Source organism: Haliotis rufescens, unplaced genomic scaffold (genome assembly GCF_023055435.1).
Source record: "Haliotis rufescens isolate VD_foot unplaced genomic scaffold, xgHalRufe1.0.p SCAF_10, whole genome shotgun sequence".
In the NCBI taxonomy this organism is placed as follows: Eukaryota; Metazoa; Mollusca; class Gastropoda; order Lepetellida; family Haliotidae; genus Haliotis; species Haliotis rufescens.
The window spans coordinates 32,045,035-32,068,704 of NW_025963780.1; the positions used below are offsets into that span (position 1 = coordinate 32,045,035).

At 40.8% G+C, this 23,670-nt stretch overlaps 1 protein-coding gene across 1 annotated transcript in view; it reads left to right on the forward strand.

Annotated features, from left to right (window-relative positions):
• Positions 1 to 19,467, forward strand: part of LOC124115883 (integrin beta-PS-like) — a 49,560-nt gene extending 30,093 nt beyond the window's left edge. The window contains exons 8-22 of the mRNA XM_046477042.2: positions 332 to 418; positions 1,125 to 1,208; positions 1,924 to 2,001; positions 3,243 to 3,431; positions 4,459 to 4,535; positions 5,328 to 5,379; positions 6,781 to 6,936; positions 8,255 to 8,394; positions 9,598 to 9,734; positions 10,659 to 10,768; positions 11,418 to 11,504; positions 13,273 to 13,396; positions 13,856 to 13,966; positions 15,366 to 15,532; positions 15,874 to 19,467. Of these exons, the coding sequence (XP_046332998.2) occupies positions 332 to 418; positions 1,125 to 1,208; positions 1,924 to 2,001; positions 3,243 to 3,431; positions 4,459 to 4,535; positions 5,328 to 5,379; positions 6,781 to 6,936; positions 8,255 to 8,394; positions 9,598 to 9,734; positions 10,659 to 10,768; positions 11,418 to 11,504; positions 13,273 to 13,396; positions 13,856 to 13,966; positions 15,366 to 15,532; positions 15,874 to 15,954 (1,680 nt within the window). The 3' untranslated portion in view covers positions 15,955 to 19,467. The remainder of the gene's footprint in view (positions 1 to 331; positions 419 to 1,124; positions 1,209 to 1,923; positions 2,002 to 3,242; positions 3,432 to 4,458; positions 4,536 to 5,327; positions 5,380 to 6,780; positions 6,937 to 8,254; positions 8,395 to 9,597; positions 9,735 to 10,658; positions 10,769 to 11,417; positions 11,505 to 13,272; positions 13,397 to 13,855; positions 13,967 to 15,365; positions 15,533 to 15,873) is intronic.
• The last annotated feature ends 4,203 nt before the right edge of the window (positions 19,468 to 23,670 follow it).

The following is a 23,670-nucleotide window of genomic DNA, read 5'->3' on the forward strand; positions in this document are numbered from 1 at the left end:
AAGGGACTACTATTTTTAGTTCGTTATAACCGTAGTTCGTTATAAGCATATATACAGCATAACCTCAGCAAATAGTCGGGACTAAAAAGTTAGTTCGTTATATCTTTCAGTTCGTTATAAGCGTGTTCGTTATAACCGTAGTTTACTGTACATATAAATAGCTGCTGGAAGTCGCAGCAGAATATTAATGTGTCGATGTTAATCTGTTAAACGAGGTTTCATTACTCTGACAAAATTATATCTTATCGCGCATCCACTGTTTCCTGTTTCCTTGTCCCCTCAATTATTCATAATGATTTGTTTCGGAATGTTTCTGTCTCTTTTTAACCAGGAGAGTGTGAAAACCGCCAACGTCACTGGGAATATAGATGCGCCTGAAGGAGGCCTCGACGCCATCATGCAGGCTGTAACATGTGAGGTCAGTACAGATCCTGCAAATGTAACATTGCCAGGTGTTTCAGTTGCTACAGCTCTTTTGTACGGAAGCCTTTTCGGGCGAATTTTCTGATGGGGATATATGTGTACATGCTGGACCAAAAGTACGGAAACCTTTCAGGGCCACTTGCTTTCTACTTGAAATTTTGATATTTTAAGATTATCACCTGAAATTTCAAGTGAGTATCCTCGAATTTAAACATAGCATCTTGAAATTTCAACACACTGTCTTGAAATTTGAAAAAGAAGAACAAAAAGACAAGTAGTCCAGCATGTACATATATGTCCCCATCAGAAAAATCGAAATCTGCTATATCTCTTCAACTCTGGTGTATTTTAGTCTACAATGACACTGAAGAATACTTGATTCTGATTGGCCAAAATAGTAAAATTAGGTATCTAATTCCATTCGATGCCTAAAGCGCACGGTTCCAAATTAAAATAAATTATATCTAATCTACATTGAGACTACCTCAAATTTCAAAACACAGTAGAATTTTCTCCTTAATCATGCTATGATGTTTGTTGTGGATCAGTCATATAATGTCTGCACCTATTGCTTTTGGTCCATATATACCGGTACACAGAAATGTCTTCCCCGTGTCTGCCTTGCCTCAGTACATTCGAATGGCGGTACGGTACGTACACATAGAGCAAATAACATTGTGACGTCACTGACTCAATTGCAGAAGCAGCTGGGGTGGCGCGAGTCCGCAAGGAAACTTCTCATCTACTCCTCCGACTCCACGTTCCATGCAGCAGGGGATGGAAGGGTGAGTACTGATGTAGAGAAGGGCGAGTACTGATGTAGAGAAGGGCGAGTACCGATGTAGAGAAGGGCGAGTACTGATGTAGAGTAGGGCGAGTACTGATGTAGAGAAGGGTGAGTACTGATGTAGAGAAGGGTGAGTACTGATGTAGAGAAGGGTGAGTACTGATGTAGAGTAGGGCGAGTACTGATGTAGAGATGGGCGAGTACTGATGTAGAGTAGGGCGAGTACTGATGTAGAGAAGGGTGAGTACTGATGTAGAGAAGGGCAAGTACTGATGTAGAGTAGGGCGAGTACTGATGTAGAGAAGGGTGAGTACTGATGTAGAGAAGGGCAAGTACTGATGTAGAGATGGGCGAGTACTGATGTAGAGAAGGGCGAGTACTGATGTAGAGAAGGGCGAGTACCGATGTAGAGAAGGGTGAGTACTGATGTGGAGTAGGGCGAGTACTGATGTAGAGAAGGGTGGATAAGGCACAGGCAAGCAGTACTGAACGCCATCCGTTCGTCGTGCGTGTTTTGTTAACATATATGTGGTTTTAGTGTTTTGTTCATGATTATCATTATCGTGAACAAAGACTCGTCAATATACGACTAAGATAATGCCGATGTGACATTAACGTTTCGACACACTGGAATGCATACCCCAGTATAGAAACCTGCCTTCATGCCTAGCTGCCTGCATTAACGTCCACTCTGCTGGTTGTGTGTGTTACAGTTGGCGGGTATTGTCATCCCTAATGACGGACAGTGTCACTTGGACAAGAGTGGGGAAAACCCACAAGAATTAATCCAGGTAAGACCTGCTTCCTGTATTACAAATACACAGAATGAGAGATAAACTCTCGGAGAGACTTTGGATATTTAAAAAATATATATTTTGTGTTATGTTCGTTATATCTTGAATATTTTTAAAACTTAGTCAATGACTATTAAAACGTTATTTTCGTAGATAGGAAATTTATGTTGGATATACGCTCACTGATTTGATAGAAAATCGAGAAAAGATGTATGTATTGTAGAACGTAGGAATGGTACTGTCTACAGGGAAATCTGGTTCATCTGGACTCCGTGCATCCGGAAACCTCGCCTTTGAGGACATACTCAAATAGTCATGACTTAAGAGAGAGAAGGGGGCACGGGTGGCCCAGTCGGCTATGTCGCCGCGATTCGCTGTGCAGAGTTGAGTCCCTTGGGCACGCCAGAAACCTATGATTGTGGGTTCGAATCCAGGTTCGCCCCGATTATGTTTCTAGGTTTGTCAGCACCATACCCGTGCTCGTGGGTTTCACCGAAGTGGTAAACGTCTAAGACCTGCATCACTTCGGGCTTTCCTCCCACATCAAGCTGACACGCCGCGATATAACTGGAATACTGTTAAAAGCGGCGTTAAACCCAACTCACTCACTAAGAGAGAGAATGTATGGATGAATATAACGTTTCGGAGTAGATGCTTAGCTCATCAGGTAAATGAAGGCGTAATGAGAAATTTACCTGATTTAGGAATAAGCTTATAATCCAAAACGCTGTGTTCTTTATTAGAAAAGAAAAAGACATCCACAAATTTTCTTGGTTATTTGTATCACTTCTAAATGTCATTTAAAGACTCCCCGTGCTTGTGTTTCTGGGACCGCGTCTGTGGTCTAGTGGTAGAGCGGAAGACCGTGGGTTCTATTCCTAAAGACGTTAAAAGACGGTTCTTGTTGTTACCCTGCCTGGCCATTAATGGACTAAAACAAGGACTGTTCGGGTACAGTCCGGACGAGTACAAGCACACACACACACACACACACACACACACACACACACACACACACACACACACACACACACACACACACACCACACACACACCACACACACACGTGTACGTCGCCATATAAGTGCAATCATCTTGGACGCGACGTTAAACCCCTTTTTACCTCACCTCACCTTGTTTATCCGGACATTTGTCAATCCGGACGATCCGGGTTAACGAGGTCTCACAGTATTGGACTTAGGTAGCCCGTCTGATACTTGCACATGGTGTATTTCCAGGATTACCCGTCCGTGGGTCAGATCGCCTACTGGGTGTCCAAGAGGAAAGTCAACATTATTTTCGCCATTGCCAAACAAGATGCCAAGCAGGACTATGACAAACTGAGTGAAGTCATCGTGGGTTCAAGCGTCGACGTCCTTGACGCAGACTCCAGCAACGTCATCAAGATAGTGAAGGACAACTACGAGGTTTGGTGCCCAGTTAATGTCTTGCTGGCTATTTCTTAATTATCAAATCCAAAGTCAAAGCGATCTTAGCGCTAAGATGATCGTAACTCCCCTACATTAACATATGCTTACGATAGTCGTAGTTCTAAGATTGCCTTGTGGAACGGGATATCGTTCCTCAAAGCGATCTCAGCGAAACTTTAACTCAGATACTTGCGCCAGTCGTAGCTAGTTCTGAGACTGCCTTGTTGAGGGGTAACAATGGGTTCTAGTCGCAGACGGATGTAGATATACGACTGTCGTAGTTTCATGAAGGATGGAGTTACTACAGTGGTATATTACACATCTAAAACCATTTTGTAGGGCGAAACCAGGGACGGCTATAGCTCTGTGACTGTAAATCCATGTTAAAAAGAGAAGCCACAGCTCGACGATCGCTTCTTGGCCTGGCTAACAGATTATAAACATAAATATCTTTGACACTGAAATTTGATAACAAACACTCAATGCACTAAACGCTCGTCCAAAGTTTGGACAATTTTGGCATAGAGGAACCATACGCCAAGCTGGACAGATAAACGCGCTTTAGACTCACAGCTCTTTTACCAACTGTGGGGGCGGTTGGGTAGCCTAGTGGTTAAAGCGTTCGCTCGTCACGCCGAAGACCCGGGTTCGATTCCCGACATGGGTACAATGTGTGAAGCCCATTTCTGGTGTCCCCCGCCGTGATATTGCTGGAATATTGCTAAAAGCGGCGTAAAACCAAACTGCGAGCCTCAGGACATAGCATGTGGTGCCTTCTGAGGAAAGTGGCTTTGTTCGACATATGTTTCTTTTTACCCAGCAGTTAATGGGTACCCGGTAGAATAACAAGGTAATGTGATTGTTAAGGTGACAACTACTCCGCTTTAAGCGAAGCCTCGAGCTAATTGAGTTCGTGTTAATGAGGTCTCTCCAAGTGCAGAGCGCTGTAACTGATAGCTTCCGGCTGTGAAACAGCCAGCCACGCAGTGTAATACAATATTAATTATTATTTTTATCCCTCTAGGCTATCATATCGGAAGTGACGCTGAAAGTGGACGCACCGCCGAATGTAACGGTTACTCTTGTTCCAGATTGTACCTCGTGAGTATGCATGGTTGATGACCTTTTAATGTACTGGTGGGGAAAAAACGCACCGTTTTAGGGTCCGTCATGTTCTATAAAAAAACCCATTTAATCAAAATAGTTGTTTAACTCAACATTAGTTTGTGTTTATGTGTATGTTCCATGTGGAGATATCTCAGGGTTTCTTATGCAGCGAAAGAAAATTCATCAGTGTATGTGATTTCTACAGTTTAAAAAACAGTTTGTAGGTGTCCAAAATGTATGCACCGATACTTAGGCTTTGGGACATGATACGCTAACCGTTTGGCGAACACCTGGTGTCATCACTTTTTAATAGTGATTCAAAAACTTATGCTCAGTCAGATAATTATAATAATAATGAAAAGGACTTTGTTGTTTTATTTATTGGAAGTACGTGCACTGGAATAACCCCTTATGTGCTAAAACTACCAGTGTTTCAGTTGTCGTCGAAAGAGTAGGTTATTTCCCTTTAAATTAGAATTACTGTTTAATTATATTAATAAATTTGACCGAAAATGGAAAGAATTATCTGCCTACTTATCATAATGTATCAATCCAATATATGTGTATTACCGATATCTTGATCATGTTTTAAGATCCTGTGTATTGCTGAACTTCTATACCTCATGTACCTATGTTAGAGATATATGTCTACTGAATTGAAATAAAAATATTCTGATCACATTCATCTTATTAGAAGTTCAACATGTGTGTATGTATATTAGGATCACGGTGTTTATAAATAATGCTCGTTTTATTCATTTGTGTGTGTGTGTGTGTTATTTTCAGGAAAAACAAGGATTTACCGGAACAGTGTAAAGGAATAACAATAGGACAGCCGGTAAACATTAACTTGATTCTTATAAACTGAGAGAGGGAACGGGTGGCCCACTTGTCTAAAGCGCCGCAATTCGCTGTGCAGAGTTGCGTCCCTTGGGCGCGCCAGAAATCGTGGGTTCCAATCACGGTTCGACCCGATTATGTTTCAAGCTTTGTCAGCACCATATCCGCGCTTACCAAAGTGGTAAATATCTGAGACATGCACACATTAAGCTGACTAACCGCAAACTAACTTGAATACTCAGTCTGTTATATAAGCCAATATCACTCACTCGCAATAAACTAAAATCTTTACCATGGGTATTTTACGGAAGCCTTTTAGGGCCATTTATTTTGGTTTTTTTCTTGAAATTTCAAGATACATAGTTACTAAGTTAAAATTTCAAGACAATGATCTTGAAATTTCAAGATAATAAATCGAACTTTTAAGATTATAACTTGAAATTTCAACTTATTGAAATTTCAAGATACGAAGTTGAAATTTCAAGATACTAAGTTGAAATTTCAAGATATTAATATCTTAAAATTTCAACTTAGTATATATCTTGAAATTTCAATTAAGTTTCTTGAAATTTCTGGGGCGGTCAAGTAGCCTAGTGGTTAAAGCGTTCGCTCGTCACGCCGAAGACCCGGGTTCGATTCCCGACATGAGTATAATGTGCGAAGCCCATTTCTGATGTAAAACCATACTCTCTCACTCACTCACCTGACATTTCAACATAACATCTTGAAATTTCAAGTCAGTATCTTGAACTTTCAACTAAGAATCTTGACATTTCAACTTAGTATCTTTAGATTTCAGCATAGTATCTTGAAATTGCAAGAAAAAAACAAGTGGCCCTAAGAGACTTCCGTAGTATTGAGAACTACCCGATGGGTTGGATGCACCTACATATAGTGACCAACACCTTGTGCGCTTTCCTACAGACAGGTGACACTCAGAACCAATACGTTAATCCAGAAATAGTTCCACTCGGATAAACGGGAATATATCTTTTACCCAACTCTATCAAAGCAACCTTTGGTGGTGTTTCGTTTCCAAGGTAATTTTTGCGTTGCTGAAACAGATGCCTTAATGGGGATTAGATGGATACAATGAATGCCTAAAGAGGACAGTACAATAACGTGGGATGTGATCATAATACCGCCCCTCGTACACTAGCTCAGGAAATGAATGAAGTTAAAAGAAGTACAAGTTATGAATACAGTAAACTACGGTTATAACGAACTCAAAGGGACTACTGATTTTAGTTCGTTATAACCGTAGTTCGTTATAAGTACATACACAGCATGACTACAGCAAGTAGTCGGGACCAAAAAGTCAGTTCGTTATATCCGTCAGTTCGTTATAAGCGTGTTCGTTATAACCGTAGTTTACTGTATATGTTATGCTATGTTTCAGGTAGACTTTGAGGTTGAGATTCTGGCCACTAATTGTCCCGCTGACCCCGCTGACCGGGTACAGAACATCACGATAACGCCGGTCAATCTGCCCGAGACAATGACCGTCACCCTGGAGTTCATATGTCAGTGTGACTGTGAGAAACCCGGGAAAGGAGTAAGTTCGTTTGTTTATTTGTTTGTTTGTTCGTTTGTTTATTTGTTTGTTTGTTTGTTTGTTTGTTTGCTGTTTACCGCCACACTCAGCAATATTCCAGCTATATGACGGCGATCTGTAAATAATTACATCTTGACCAGACAACCATATCATGAGCGTCGATGTTCGCAATTGGGATACGATGACGTGCATCGACCAAGTCAGCGAGCCTGACAACCCGATACCGTTAGTCACCTCTTACGACAAGCATAGTCGCCTTTTACGGCAAGCATGGATTGCTGAAGACCTATTCTACCCCGGATCTTCACGGATGTCACACGCTGTGGGAATCCGGGTTATAAGAGGTCCCCTGCAACATAAGAACAACATTTACTCAATTACTTGCATCTTTCATAGATTAATGTTAAGTTGGACAAAGTCAAGAACGTTGTTTTACGCGGCAGTCAGACAGAAGTAATCGAGTCTGGACCAGGCAAACCAGTGATTGAAAACATGAGCAACAAATCACACCATCTGGTTTCTTGGAATAATGACAAGAAACGGCCGGGTCAACGAGCCTGACCACCAATTTAGTCGCGCCATTCGACAAGCAATTAGCGGTGAGGGGGTATGTGTGCTGGAATGTTATGGAAATAATAAATTCTTCCAGAAAATAATTATGGAAAAAAATAATGATGCTTCGGACTGTTGAGAATAACAATTGTTGCGAGGTGTTTTGTTAAAAAAAGAAGATATTTATATGCACATAGCACCTCATAGCAGCATGGTATGTGAGGTGAGGTGAAATTGGGTTTAACGTCGCGTCCAAGAGTATTGCACTTATATAGCGACGTGCATGCACGTGTGTGTGTGTGTGTGGCTGCTTGTACTAGTCCGGACTGATGCCGATTTATAGTGCTAGCTCACTGAGATACCATGCCGCAGTTTAACATGAATACCCCACTCAGACACAGTATACTGACTCCGAGCCGACCAGTCCTTGTTTTAGCCCCTTAATGCCGAGCGCCAGACAGGGTAACAACAAGTACCATCTTTTAATATGTATACACCCCAGGGAGCTGGGAATGAAATGTACACGGATCCACTGACCGTCATGAGCATTCATTAATGATGCATTACAAATGGACTTCCTTTTCGTCTACTGATGATGATGATGATGATTGTGTTGCTGTTGTTGTTGTGTTGTTATCATTATCATCATCATCATCATTATCATCATCATCATTATTTATTATCATTATTATTATTATTACTCTTTTTATTATTATTATTATTATTATTATTATTATTATTGTTATTATTATTATTATTATTACAGGAGGTGAACAGCTCGCGGTGCAGTGGGGGTAATGGCACCTACCAGTGCGGGGTTTGCTCCTGCAACGAGGGTCGTTTCGGTAAAACCTGCGAATGCAGTAAAGGAGATTTGTCAACAAGCGAGACGGAGTCATGTCAAGGGTAGGTGTTTGTTTGTTTATTGTTTAACGCCACACTCAGCAATATTCCAGCTGCATTTCACTGAAGGGGTAAACGTCTGAGACCTGCATCACTTCGGGCTTTCCTCCCACATTAAGCTGACACGCCGTGATATAACTGGAATACTGTTCAAAGCGGCGTTAAACACAACTCACTCACTCACTCACAGGAGTTTAGATTGGTTGATCAATCACTGGTCTATTTTGAGGTTCACAGCAAAACCGTTGCCTATATTGTTAAGACTTTGGTGTTGTAGATTTATAAAGCATGGCTGCTTGGCAGGGTCAATCATGGTTATTAAAATCACAACCCACGCAAATGACATAAAGTCATGCAATATCATACAAAAAAATCGTTAGATTGTCGCAGGTTAAAATTAATGCCGCATTTACGAAAGGGTTCGCAACCACAAAAAAGGGTCTTGTACGATAAAGCCCTCCCCCCCCAACCACCACCACCACACACACACACACACACACACACACACACACACGCACACAAACCACACCGCCACCTCCTTTATTCAACAAAATTGCCCAAATTTCAAGGGAGAACTCTCTAAGGGAGAAATTTTAAAGTGAACGAGTCCTAATGACTTGTTTTGTTCTTTTTGACACTTGAAATTCCCTTAGCTATTAAAGCAGGAAAGTTGTCATAACTGAGTAAACTGACGTCTATATATGGAGCCTCCTGTTACTTTCACAGGACATTTTCCCCACAATGGCGATGTCGTTACATAAGCACAGGAAAAGACTTGGCTTCAAAAGAGTTTCCTGTAAACTGTTTTTATATGACTTGTACACAATTATGACATGGATATGTTTTTCGTTTGATCCTAGAAACCCTGTAAGAAAACACATTGTTGTCAATTATATTTTTTAAATATTATTCATATTATCTCATGACTCTTTAAAGAGGATCCCATTTGTTAACGTTACCATTTCTAGTGTCTCAAAGTGCCGTTGTATCCACCTTGTCTTACAATTACACGCAAATGATTCAACAACAATGAAACCGTTAGTCCTGATCCCGTTATTCCCGTTGTCCCCTTCATATGTCGTCGTTTTACAGCACCAACACACAGAACGCGACTTTTCTCTGTACCCATTGTTAAGTGAATAGTTAATATTTGTAACCGCCCCGTCCGGAGTAATGGGGTTCAACTGTATGTTTTGATGTCTGCAGCCCCAACTCGACTGTGCAGTGTTCCGGTGTTGGGAAGTGCGAGTGTGGACAGTGCGTCTGTAGACGTGGTTACAGCGGATCCTACTGCCAGTGTCATGACAACGCCTGCCCCACCTACGCGGGACGCACGTGTGGGGGTGAGTCGATTGAACATGCTGTATTTCACCCGGTTTCACCCTGCTGTGGTAGACATTCACGACCCTCCACTGTGCATAGGTGTCTAATGTTGTTGTTATGATTAGTAGTAGTAGTAGTAGAAGTAGTAGTAGTAGTAGTAGTAGTAGTAGAAGTAGAAGTAGTAGTAGTAGAAGTAGAAGTGGTAGTAGTAGTAGAAGTAGTAGTAGTAGTAGTAGTAGTAGTAGAAGTAGTAGTAGTAGTAGTAGTAGTAGTAGTAGAAGTAGAAGTAGTAGTAGTAGAAGTAGAAGTGGTAGTAGTAGTAGAAGTAGTAGTAGTAGTAGTAGTAGTAGTAGTAGAAGTAGCAGTAGTAGTAGTAGTAGTAGTAGTAGAAGAAGTAGAAGTAGTAGTAGTAGAAGTAGAAGTGGTAGTAGTAGTAGTAGTAGTAGTAGTAGTTGTAGTAGTAGAAGTGGTAGTAGTAGTAGAAGTAGTAGTAGTAGTAGTAGTAGTAGTAGTAGTAGTATTTGGTTCGATCCCCGGTTGCGTCATGCCAAAAGACGATAAAAGATGGGACTTATTGTTGCCCTGCCTGGCGCTCGGCATTAAGAGGCTTAAACAAGGGCTCGGAGTCAGTGTCCTGTGTCCTCACTTATCGAGTGTATTGTTTCTCTATTCTATTGCGATTAATATTCTGGACCAATTCGCCGCGATACCTTCCGAATCAGGGTTCAAGATAATATTACTTTGTATTTGTGTTCCAGAAAGTATGTGATCGTCTTATCCGTAGATAGACATAAGCAGAGCGACGATATCAGACCATTTGGACACTCACGTGAAGTCACATCGTTTAAGACGACATATTGAGTGACGAAAAGGTGCGAGTTAACCAGGTTTCACTGTCACAGGTTTCACTTTGGGATCACTGCTTGACATGTTGTTTTTTGCAGGGCCGACACAAGGCCGATGTTCGTGCGGGACGTGTTTCTGCAACGACGGCTACACCGGCAACAGCTGCGAGTGCGCCATCAGTGACGTCACCTGCCGAGACGACAAACAGGTACCTGACCAATAATGTGTAGCTTAAGTAAGAAAACGTGGAAACCTTTGTCGATAACATGGTTTATTGCATGTAGCGACGTTTCCATGTAGATTCTTAGACCGTGATCGAGCTGGTCCTCCATGATACACAATACAGCTGAAACATCACTGCCTATTGCACTCACTCACTCACTCACTCACTCACTCACTCACACCCGACTCACCCACCCACCAACACACCCACACACCAACCCACCAACCCACTCACTCACTCACTCACTCACTCACCCACTCACTCTGTCACTCACTCACTCACCCACCCACCCACTCACCCACTCACTCACTCACTCTGTCACTCACTCACTCACCCACCCACTCACCCACTCACTCACTCACTCACTCACTCACAAACTCACTCACTCACTCACTCACTCACTCACTCACTCACTCACTCACTCACTCACCCACCCACCAACACATCCACACACCCACACACCAACCCACCAACCCACTCACTCACTCACTCACTCACTCACTCACTCACTCTGTCACTCACTCACTCACCCACCCACTCACCCACTCACTCACTCACTCACTCACAAACTCACTCACTCACTCACTCACTCACTCACTCACTCACTCACTCACTCACTCACTCTATGTTCCAGGAACTGTGTAGCGGTAACGGAACCTGTGTGTGCGGACAGTGCAAGTGCCGGGAGGGGTACGTTGGCCGACTCTGCGACAAGTGCCCGGTAGGTCAACAACCACTATCTCTCAAGAAGATATTAACATACTGTATGATCTAAATGTGCCATCTTGTTCACAGGCATAAACTTTATATATCGGCTGGTGTTGTCAAACAATACTTGTTTTGTTTACACTTGCAAATGCAGCTCTCACATCATATGGCGCATGACAAAAAATAACTGTTCGTCCTGAAAAAAGATATTTGTTAGAGTGTTTTCACAAGCCATTTTTATCAGTTCATACACACATTGCTCTTTGCAAAACCTGAGGCAGATTTCCTTATACAAAGTATTATTTTCCAGCGTCGAGAGTATTCCCTCTTATACATTCCCCGAATCGTCACCCCTGCGTATAGTTGCCATGTCTTAAAAGACGAATGAATTATTAATTGAATTGGGTTTAACGCCGCTTTCGACAGTATTCCCGTTATACCACGGCGTGTCAGCTTAATGTGGGAGGAAAGCCCGAAGTGATGCAGGTCTCAGACGTTTACCACTTTGGTGAAACCCACGAGCACGGGTATGGTGCTGACAAACCTGAACATAATCAGCGCAAACCGGGATTCGACCTGTGATCATAGATCCCTGACGTGCCCAAGGTACGCAACCCTGCAATGAATAAATAAATTGACTCAATTTTAGATCCAAATAATAATTGATTGATACGGACCCTCACATATCGGTACCTATATGTATCTGCATGGGTTGAATGACCTCGGAAGCTGGAAGTGCTGTGTCCAGTGTCATGGTAGAAAGACTAGATCTAACTGGGTTGAGGTGTCTCTCATCTTCTTGAAAATTATCATAGTTGCGATAAGCAGCTGTTGTATAACCCCGATAAACATTATGAGAACAACCCCACCACTCATTCAGACATTACTGATTCGGTATACGTGGCATGTCATGATAACGGTGTATTTTGTAACCTGGAAATGAGGGGCTGTCTCAAAACCTATGATGTAATAGGAACCTGTTTTCTTGGGGAAATGTTGGTCTCTCTCTCTCTCTCTCTCGCTCTCTCTCTCTCTCTCTCTCTCTCTCTCTCTCTCTCTCTCTCTCTCTCTCTCTCTCTCTAATACAGCGTCCCACAGTTTGAAGTTATAGGTGTTTTTTGTTAGAATGCTCAGTTGTAAAACGATAAAAAACAGATCAAAAGAAAAAAGGTGCATTGAGACGGTTTCATTACTTATTTCCATGACAACATAAAAAATATTTCCAGTTCCAATGACAACAAAAAATATGATTTCCATGGCAGCATAAATTACCGGGAAAAAGAAACTTTAAGTATACTTTTGAAACATGGATTTGACGAAACAATTACAAAGGTTATCAAAACTTTACTGTGCTGAAAACAGACACCTTCACGCAAACCTTAGGTCCAAAACACCACTATGATACCCGTGTCAAATACATCCAATCGAATAACCATTTCTCGTTTGTTTCATTTTAACTACCATCAAACATTGGTGTATACTTTCTTTTGCCCGACAGTTTACATGAATTTCTCGTCTCCGGGATATAAAAGCTTGAGTTTATATAATATGACAACATTGATACCTTGTCCCTATGATAAAGTAGGTGTTTAATTACTTTTCCCCGGACGTGGATGCATGGATAGCGATTGTTTCCCTATGACAACATGAACTTGCCAACATGACACTACGAATGTTTGGCATCTATAGTATTAATGACAACACGCAGATTTCATTTCTTGTCTCTTTAATAAATTTGGATTTCCTTGTTACTGACAACACGAGTGTTTGTTGTGTTACAGACATGCCCAGGTGTATGTGCCGACAGTCGCACATGCGCAGAGTGTGTAGCGTTCGGGACCGGACTTCCGGAAATCGACTGCCTTAATAAGTGTGGTCACGTGGTGAAGGTGGAAAACATAGACGGTATTACTAATACGTAATATTTTAAATGAATTAGGGACTGATAATTTACAATTAATTAAAGTAAAATACTTGAAAATATAGAACTGTGACATTTTTTACGCTCCCAGTTATGGTTGTGATACATTTTAGCGCTCCCGTCCCCTCCTTCGCTGTTTTATGTTTTCATGGACCCCCCATTCCCAAGATCTCACCCACCCGATCCCAATAACAGGCCAGATTATTAAACACAGTAATCTAACTAAAAACATAATCTATACGATGGTTATATTTTAATCGCCAATGATTAACCAGACTGCCTCCGTGATCTAGTGGTAGAGCATCTGCAAGGAGAAGACGTTAAAAGATTGTATTTGTTACCCTGTCTGGCGCAGTACTAATAGTTCAAGTCATGTTTCTGGTTCAGAGGTTTTACACACCTGGGAATAATGTACTTATACTAAGAGTCATTTCTTTGTACAGAAGACGACAATGGTACATGTAAACTCAAGGACGAAGACAGATGCACGATGAAGTTCAAGGTCATTTACAACAGTGAGCGTAACACAACGATACTCGTACAAGACGCTAAAGGTGAGGGCGGAACCAATCTAGAGCACATAAATGTTTTCTCATAAAGTGTTGAATTATCCATTTTTTCCGTTGAAAATATTTGATAATCCAACGACGTGGTCATCTGCTGTTGGTACTGTTGTCGCAAGAAAGTCCATACCCCTCAAACATGTTTTTTGTTTGTTTCTTTCTTGTTCAACGCCGCACTCAGCAATATTCCAGCTATATGACGGCGGTCCGTGTAAATAATCGAGTCTGGACCAGACAATCCAGTGATTGATTTCAAGTCTGCGAGCCTAACCACCCGATCCCGTTATAGGCCTCTTACGACAAGCATCCCCGCCTCTTACGACAAGCAAAGTCGCCTTTTACGGCCAGCATGGGATGCTGAAGACGTATTCTACACCGGATCTTCACGGCTCTATTGCGTTTCGATGTGGAGACGTACACCGTTATCAAGCTGAAATGACAGCCAATCAAACATTAAGACGTCTACTTGGAGACGTGGCCGTCAACATCATCAGCACCCTCAACCGGCTTGAGAAGAAGTATTATCTCGCCACTTGGCTGTAGTCCCTCACGCTTGATAACGGTGAAAGAATCTACATCGAAACGTCGCTAAATGCAATAAATCAGAAGTTGTATTCATAAAGTTGTATGTTTTCCTGTTTACTCACCATCCAGAATGCCAATCAAGCAATTATCTTCATCTTCATCAGTTATCCTGACAGAGTTATTGGGCTCTCTATGTACACGAGCACGAAAAGATACGCGTGTGGTCCATGACGTGTGCTCTGTGTATTTATTCACTGACGAATATACACTGTAGTGAGTGTTACAAATGAATGATTGCTTTCGCGCATCATGGAATTTGATCACGTGAGGCACTGTATTCATCAGCTGGTGAAAGTCAACGAATAAAACTTCTATCCTTATATAGACTGGATGCCGTCTCCTTCATCATGTATAGCAGAGAGAGGTAGCCCAGGGGTAGCCGAGGGGTGGTTAAATCCTTCTGTTGCCATGTCGGAGGCCTCGCCGTTTTTGTTTGTTTGTTTATTTGTTGTTTAACGCCGCACTCAACAATATTCCAGCTATACGACGGCGGTCTGTAAATAATCGAGTCTGGACCAGACAATCCAGTGATTGACATCATGAGCATCAAATCCACGCAATTTGGATCGATGACATGCATCAACCAAGTCAGCGAGCCTGACCACCCGATCCCGTTAGTCGCCTCTTACGACAAGCATTGTCGCCTTTTACGGCAAGCATGGGTTGCTGAAGACCTATTCTACCCGGAATCTTCACGGGTCGTCCTCGCTGTGATGCTGCTGGAATATTGCTCGTAGAGACGTGAAACCACACTGACTCACTATATCACAATTAATGAGATAATTGTCACCACGTTATTTTGCAGATTGCCCTAAAGAGGTGGACATCCTCCCCATTGTGCTGGGGGTTGTCGGGGGAATTCTGGGTGTCGGAATACTGCTGTTGATATTATGGAAAATATTGACGTCCCGATATGACGAGATAGAGTACGCCCGCTTTAAGGAGGAAATAAATAACCCCAAGTGGGGACAGGTACTGTTTTGTCTTCTTCTGACTGTCTAACCTGAAACTCAATGACATGTCTCTCTACCTCTCTATTGGCTATTTCTGAACAAAGTTTGAAATTACCTTCAACTAAAAACTAATATTAATACTAAATTAAGGCCATGTTTAATGCCCATTGATGATATTGTATCTACATTGTCGCGTATTGTTCATCACTCAAAAATAATAACGATAACGTCAAAGAATCGCACGACAGACACGAGTTGCCTCCCTTCTATCAGGTGTAAAATGGACACGTTGTTGATATTTTATATGCGCTTCATTATGTTCTGTATCGCGTTGATGTCGTTCAATATTTTTCCTTGCAGGCGAGGAATCCAATTTTTAGAGACCCTACAACAACTTTCAACAATCCAAATTTTGAAAGAAGTGAACCTTTGGCGGACTAATTGCCGAGAGTTAAAGGAAGACCTATCATCATTCATAATACTCATCTTGTCTTGCAGTTGAAGGTACCTAAATTCAAACGTCGGTGTCTTGACCGAGGACGAGATTTGATTACAATTACATAACAGGGAATCACATATACATGATGAACATACACTCGGTCCAAAGTAGCCCCTATGTAATACGACTCTCTCAATTAACCAGCAGTGTCTGCCAAGCAGAACGCAGAATAATATGAACCTGCATAATCCGGCTCTTTCTTTAAAAATATACCGGCTCCAAACTCCAACTCTCAACACCGCAATCGGCAATGTGCATCGTATATTTATTTGATGAAGAAGACGTTATATTGCCATCATGAAATAAACTGAATAATTCAATCTCCAACACTAAATAATTCTAAATAAGTATTGGTCTTTACTGCACTGTATTTGGGACGAATACTGGGAAACGATTTCAGGGTATATAAAAATCTCTTCATTATTTGTGTGGAATCTCTTGTAATCTATTAAATCAAAATGTGCCTTCATTTTTTTTATATGCAAGAGATATTCTTATGATAACATCATGCCATGTTATCGTAAAAAAACTTTTCACAGGGGAACTCCACCATATGGTATAATGTAGCCATTTTTTGGAGGACCCACCGACTCCAAAAATTTAAATCTTAACAATTGAAGAGCGGTTTGTTATAATGTCGACCTGAAATATTTAAACACATTTAATATCACATTAACATATAATAATATTTATAATTCTATAATCAAAACCTGTTTAACATTTTTCTTAACTTTAAAACAACTAATTATGGCGAATATTTGAAATTGAAAGTTTCTCATCGGGAGTATATTTCAATATTATTAGAATATGTTCAATTAACAATCACTGCCAAGATGTGACTGTGTCATGTCCGACTATCATCCTGGGAATAGTTAAAGGTAGACAGCGATCGGTCTTTCCAAGCACTGTTTAATCCGAAATCGAAACGTCATTATGCTTAGTGCGATAATGGGACGTATTTGCACATCATTGCGATATTTAAAGTTACGTTTTTCTCTACCCGTGTAAGATGTGTGCAAAAAGGGAATTCCATTTTGACGTAGTATCACGTGATATTTCACGTCTTCCAGTTTTTACGGTATCGATCGATGGCTCCCTTCAACTGTGGATATAACAAACTGAAGATGATAGCCCATGCTCGAGATATCCAGCTTCCTTTTGTCTGGAGTTAAGTGTGTTGAGTATGTACAGTAAATATTTGTATATATTGGAAGCGTGTTATGTACATGAATGCCCGTCTGTGTATATTGGTTGGTTAATTAAACTATAACACTGCCAGCATTCCAGTGCTGAGACGTCAGCTCGTATCATAGTATACCCCTCCCCCAAGAATGTGTCATTCCAATAGCAATACTACTGGAACGAAGATAAGCACCACTTTTATATTTTCATTATGTTCAATTTCCATTAATTTATTCTTTGGGTATATCTATATATGGAATACGAATGAAACCATCGCAACCTGCTGACAATTTGGCACAATAACACTGTGGATCTCCTGATACACATTTTACTGCCCATAAGATTAATTTTTCGCTCCTGTACTCAACGGTGATTTGCACATCAGAATCGCTACGGACCTCCACCAAAGTTTTCCCCATCTTCGTCCTGCTTTTGCATAGGAAAACTGATCTTGATTACTAAATGTTCCTCAAGTTTGTCCACTTTCTAAAGGTCACAGATCCCTGCTTAGTTTACTGACTTGTCACAGCGAAACAATTTGCTCAAGTGAGCATGGTTTTAAGCCGCTTTTAGCAATATTCGAGCAATATCACGGCGGGGGACACCAGAAATGGGCTTCACACATTGTACCCATGTCGGGAATCGAGCCCGGTCTTCGGCGTGACGGGCGAATGCTTTAACCACTAGGCTCCTCGACCGCCCCTTGACTAGAGTGTCTTTCTGGATATACTTCTGTGATATCATGTGATGACCGCAACAACATGTTTCACTGTTATACAATTCTTCTATTTGAGGCTAAAAACATCAATCAACTCTCATTTTTCATCATATTTTCGAGTTTTGTAGTTAAATACCGATAGCCGTATTTCCTAAACTATTTTTGATCTTTTTAGTTTTGTGCATTAAGTATGACTATGTTCCTTTGTAAGCAAAAAGAAATGTTTTTCATCATAAAATTAATACAGGATATCACAAAAATGGCTATATTTCATATGGAAATATATAGTGATGCTTGACTTTTTCCCAGGGGTACATGTATGTGTTTAGCATTTTTAGCCAGAACATTCCTTGTAGAAGAAAGCGGGTAATACCGGGCGACTCAGCACATGCGAATATTTGGACAGATTTTGATGATGGGTAACGTTTTGGCACAGTGAGTGAGTTGTGTTTTACGCCGCTATTAAACAACAGTATTTCACTTATGTCACGGCGTGTCAGATTCACGTGCAGTTAGAACTGACTCAGCATCCTGGCTTGATACGGAATCAGAATTCTTCGGAAGCGGTCGTGTGATCTCATGTAATTGTTTAAACGAGTAGTTGATGTATATTTCTCACAACTTTGGTGAATGAATTATTGACATCGTCACATAAAAGGATTCCATCCGATTGAAACAAACCGGTCAATTCATTACCCAATAACTATAAAGTTTGGGTACTACGTCACGACTGCATTCTCCACGGTTAAAGGTCACTGTTTCGTGTGTACTGATGGCGTAGTACCCACCCATTTGCAAGACTAGGTCAGAGGACAACATACGCGCGAAGTAGATGGTATTGTTTTTATTTAAAGTTCCACTTTGGGAATTCTTGGACCCATCCCACACAAAAATCGGTCCAAATATTCGTGAAGTGATGCCGAGTAACCGCGGACTTCTGAGAATAAATAAAGAAACAGGAAAGGGGGAATTCACCGCAGTATCTTGATAACCATTGTGATGTATCAGTAATATAATCATAAGTTTTCCAAAGAATTTAAACTGGTGAAATGTTTACACATTTCTATTCAACGACCAGCTCTCATGAACAGATGACGTGAGAGTCTATTGATGACTTTTGATATTGTATATATTGTATATTAGACGAACAGTTCCATATCTATCGCTACGTGTTATTTTTGTATACCAAAGTTGATCGTTTTACTTATATATATACTGTTACTGCGTTTTTGTCTGGACTCATTTGGTTTTCAGACATTTGACACTTTCAGTGTTGCGATAAAATTCTCCTACGCTTACACTTGTATACGTTAAACTCGCGTTGCATCTCAGAGATCAGTAGTAATAATAGCTACATGTGTCATTGATGCTGAAACAAGTCGATGCGCATAGATGCCCTTTAAGACCACGGGATCTGTGTTTTCCTAACCAAAATATACAACGTAAATCAAGGGAATAATCAGTCTCGGTCATCTGTCGAAACAGATTACGTTGAGAGTGAAAGGCAAAATTGTTATAAAAGTTATGTGACTGGAACGCTAAAAATTGATGACACCAGGTGTTCGCGAAAAAAGGAAGCATGCCTGCTCGACCCAGTACAACCCGCCACTCACAATTTGCACAAACAAATGTTCCTTGTTGCCTAACGTCTTACTTGTATAACTACTTGTACCTTGAGTGGGGTCACTGCAGGGTTTGTTTTCATGTGTTTGGGATTTATTAAAAATACGTTTTCACCTCAAAGTCACACGTCTTTGTTATCCCCATTATTTGACAACCATACTGCAGGATTGCTACTTCCAAAAAAATCCAAAATTTGAAAAATAAAAAATACTCTTACAAATGTTATGTTCTGAACATGTTTAGTTTTGAGTCCCTTGCCAACTGAAGATTTCTGTGAAACTGAACTACTACCTGTACAACATATTACCCGGATAGTTAAACTGGTTGAGTGAGTATGGTTTTACGCCGCTTTTAGCAATATTCCAGCAATATCACGGCGGGGGACACCAGAAATGGGCTTCACACATTGTACCCATGTCGGGAATCGACCCCGGGTCTTCGGCGTGACGAGCGAACGCTTTAACCACTAGGCTACCCGACCGCTCCAATTAAACTGGTTGACAATTTCAATATGACTATTATCATTCGTCCAAGTTTATATTCTGTTTCAGATTTCCATTTTTACGAAATACCATTGTTTTCATTTTTCAAATGTTCACACGTACACCCAACTCTAAGCAATACAGTAAACTACGGTTATAACGAACTCAAAGGGACCACTTAATTTAGTTCGTAATAAGCAAGCATATATACAACAAATGTCCGGGCCTAAAAAGATAATTTCGTTATATCGGTAAGTTCGTTGTAAGCGTGTTCGTTATAAACGTAGTTTACTGTACTGTAAAAACTATTTAACTGTATTAACTCCAATTGGTTTTCAATGAAGCAGAAAATACGCTAGTAACATGGCTATATCGAATGGTATTCGTCTGTGGGCGTGTACTTCCCAGTGAGCAATGAGCAGTCAATGTCTGAAATGACCCATTACATCTGACGTAATACATAATTCTATGGGGTGAGTGATTTGGGTTTAACGCCGTTTTTAACAGTATTCCAGTTACATCACGGCGTGTCAGCTTAATGGGGGACGAAAGCCCGAAGTGATGCAGGTCTCAGACGCTTACCACTTCGGTGAAACCCACGAGCACGGGTATGGTGCTGACAAACCTAGAAACATAATCGGGGCGAACCGGGATTCGAACCCACAATCATAGGTTTCTGGCGTGCCCAAGGGACGCAACTCTGCCAGGCGAATCGCGGCGCCTTAGACGACTGGGCCCCCGCATTATTCTATTGAATTCTGTTTGCATTTCTTCTTAAAAGCCTCGATGTATAGCGCTGTTTACTGTTTTAGCTTGATTTGTTGAATGTGTTTTAACTGTTTTAAATGATTTTAGTAAAATAATTTAAAATAAACCAATGTTTCGTTTGTTTTTGTTTTCATCTTCTCATCGGATGAGCTGCTTGCTGCACGTTGTGCCATGTGTCGAGTAGAGAGACTGTACGTGTTAGAATCTTTATAAGGCCACAAAGTCAAAGGACTTTACACACTTGGAACGTATTGTATCTTGGTTAAGGTATTCCCTGTATAATGGGCAGTTTTGAAAATCATAAAACACTTTCTTTTATTATGATATACATCCTTCCCTGGATTTAATTCTAAAGTTTTATCAACATTCATTTATCCTGGGAATTGGATATTCTAAAGCAGACAGTTTCAAAGCTATGTTCTAATCGCGTAAAACATTTCATGCATACCGACCGTGAAGATCACGGGTTAGCAACCCATGCTTGTCGTAAGAGGCGACTAACGGGATCGGGTGGTCAACTCGCTGACTTGGTTGATGCATGTCATCGTATCCCATTTGCGTGGATCGATGCTCATGTTATAAATCAGTGGATTGTCTGGTCCAGAGTCAATTATTTGCAGACCGCCGTCATAAAGCTGAAATATTGCTGAGTGCGGCGTTAAACAACCCGACAAACAAATCTTCATGCATACAGAAGATATAGCACTCTATAGCTGTCAACTGGAATGATGTGCTTAAAATCGTTTAGAATACTTTATGCATGTGTATTTGGGTACGTGTGTGTGTCTGTGTGTCTTTGTCTGGGTCTGTGTGTACATGTGTGTCTGTGTTTGTATATATGTACGTATGTCTGTTTGTCTGTGTAACCGAATGTATTTTTCTGCGTATAGTTTGACCAGAAATTATTGAGAATTTTTCATACCATTTTGGCCTTCACAATTTACCATATCAAAGGTGTATGTGGAACTTAGTCGGACTTTGATTCAAGGGAGACAACTCCGCATGTCGTATTTGTAAAGTATGACCGGAGTTGTCTCCCTTGGTAAACAAGAAAGCAGACGGCAAACAAGAACAGCTTTTTTTAAAAAAAAAGAAGCAGATTATTTCTGAATTATGCAATCAAGGAATCAAATCAGCAAAGGTCATTACGGAGAGTCAGACATTTCACCATCAACTGTGTACCGTGCTTTGAAAATATATTGAGAGTGGCGTTGAAATTAAGTACAGAAAATTCACTGTTGGTGACAGAATGAGATTTGATATACTGGCGTCAAAAACAGACACATGAGCAGAGAAAATATTAGCCATGGAATTGTTAATAGAGAAACAGTTCATGAATGTCATGTTCATGATTGGCAGACATTACTATGAATCGCATCACCACTCTTGAAACCTGAACGGCAAACTTGTGTTTGGAGCATAGAAATTCCAGTGAGGACAGAGTTATGTTCTCAGATGAAAGTTCAGTGTGGCTCTACCCAAGCTGCATAAAAATGTTGACAAAGGTACAGAAAAAACACAATTTACAAGTGTCCAAAGTACAGTCCTAAATTTCATGTGTGGGGTTGGGTGTCTGTGTTGGGTGCCACACCATTATGCGTATTTGAAGTAACATGACTAGTGAAGTGTGCACTGACATTGTACAGGGACATCTCTTTCAAACAGAACAAGTTTTTTTATATGGTGACCAGTGGGTATACCAGCAAGACGATGATCCAAAACACAGAGCGAAGTATTCTCAGGAATGGTTTAACGAGCAAAATGTTCCACTCCTGGAATGGCCCAGCTACAGTCCGTACCTGAACCCAACTGAAAATGTTTTTGGAATCATGAAGGACAATATCAATAAAAAAATCTTAAATATATGTGTGATATGAAAGCAGAAATGGTGAGATATTGGCAAAGACTCGTGATTTTCTAACCTCCTTGATAGGCTATATGCCAAGCTGAAGCATGTATTAGGAAAACACGTGGTCTGCCAAAATATTAAACAGTTTGCTGTTGTGTAGCTTTAGGTAAGCAGTATTTGTTGGACAAACTTATCTCTTGGTCTGTTACTAAATCTGTAATTTACAATTTTATTATTCTCATTTTGCTCTGGTCAACACAACTATGTGTGTGTGTGTGTGTGTGTGTGTGTGTGTGTGTGTGTGTGTGTGTGTGAGTTTGTGTGTGTGTGTGTGTGTGAGACAAACTCAAATGAACTCAAAGGGATCACTTATTTTAGTTCGTTAAAACCGTAGTGCATTATGAGCATATATACAGCGAATGTACGGAACCGAAAAACAGTGCCTTATATCCGTCAGTTCCATATAAGCGTGTTCGTTATAAACGTAGTTGACTGTATGTGTGCGTATAAAACGCATTCTGTATTCAAATATGTGTCTGTGTGTGTCTGTGTTGTGTATCTGTGAGTGTCTGTGTTGTGTATCTGTGAGTGTCTGTGTTGTGTATCTGTGAGTGTCTGTGTATATGTGTGTATGCGTGTATTTTTGCACAGGCGGACCTATCCTGCCCCACGTGGTAAGACATACTTAGAGAATCGCAGAAATATCTGCAGATCATGCTGCTTTCAGTGAATCCGCCTTCAAACCCGCATGATAAACCTACACCTTATGTCGTGGTATTCTTTTTAATTACATAATCAAAGTTATATTGGGTATGCTCTAACTTACCTAAACCAAGATATAATTCAAGTTGACTTTTTTAAACGTGAAACACGCGATCCCTTAGTTACCTCCCTTTGCTGTAGCAGGATAGCTCTGGTTGTAATCAAGTCTTCCCCACCACTTGTTTTCATTCACGTTGTAGGTTCCTACATTTTTACGAATCCATTCATAAGACGCAACAGTTAAAACAATGTTCAAAACAACGCTGAATTCATT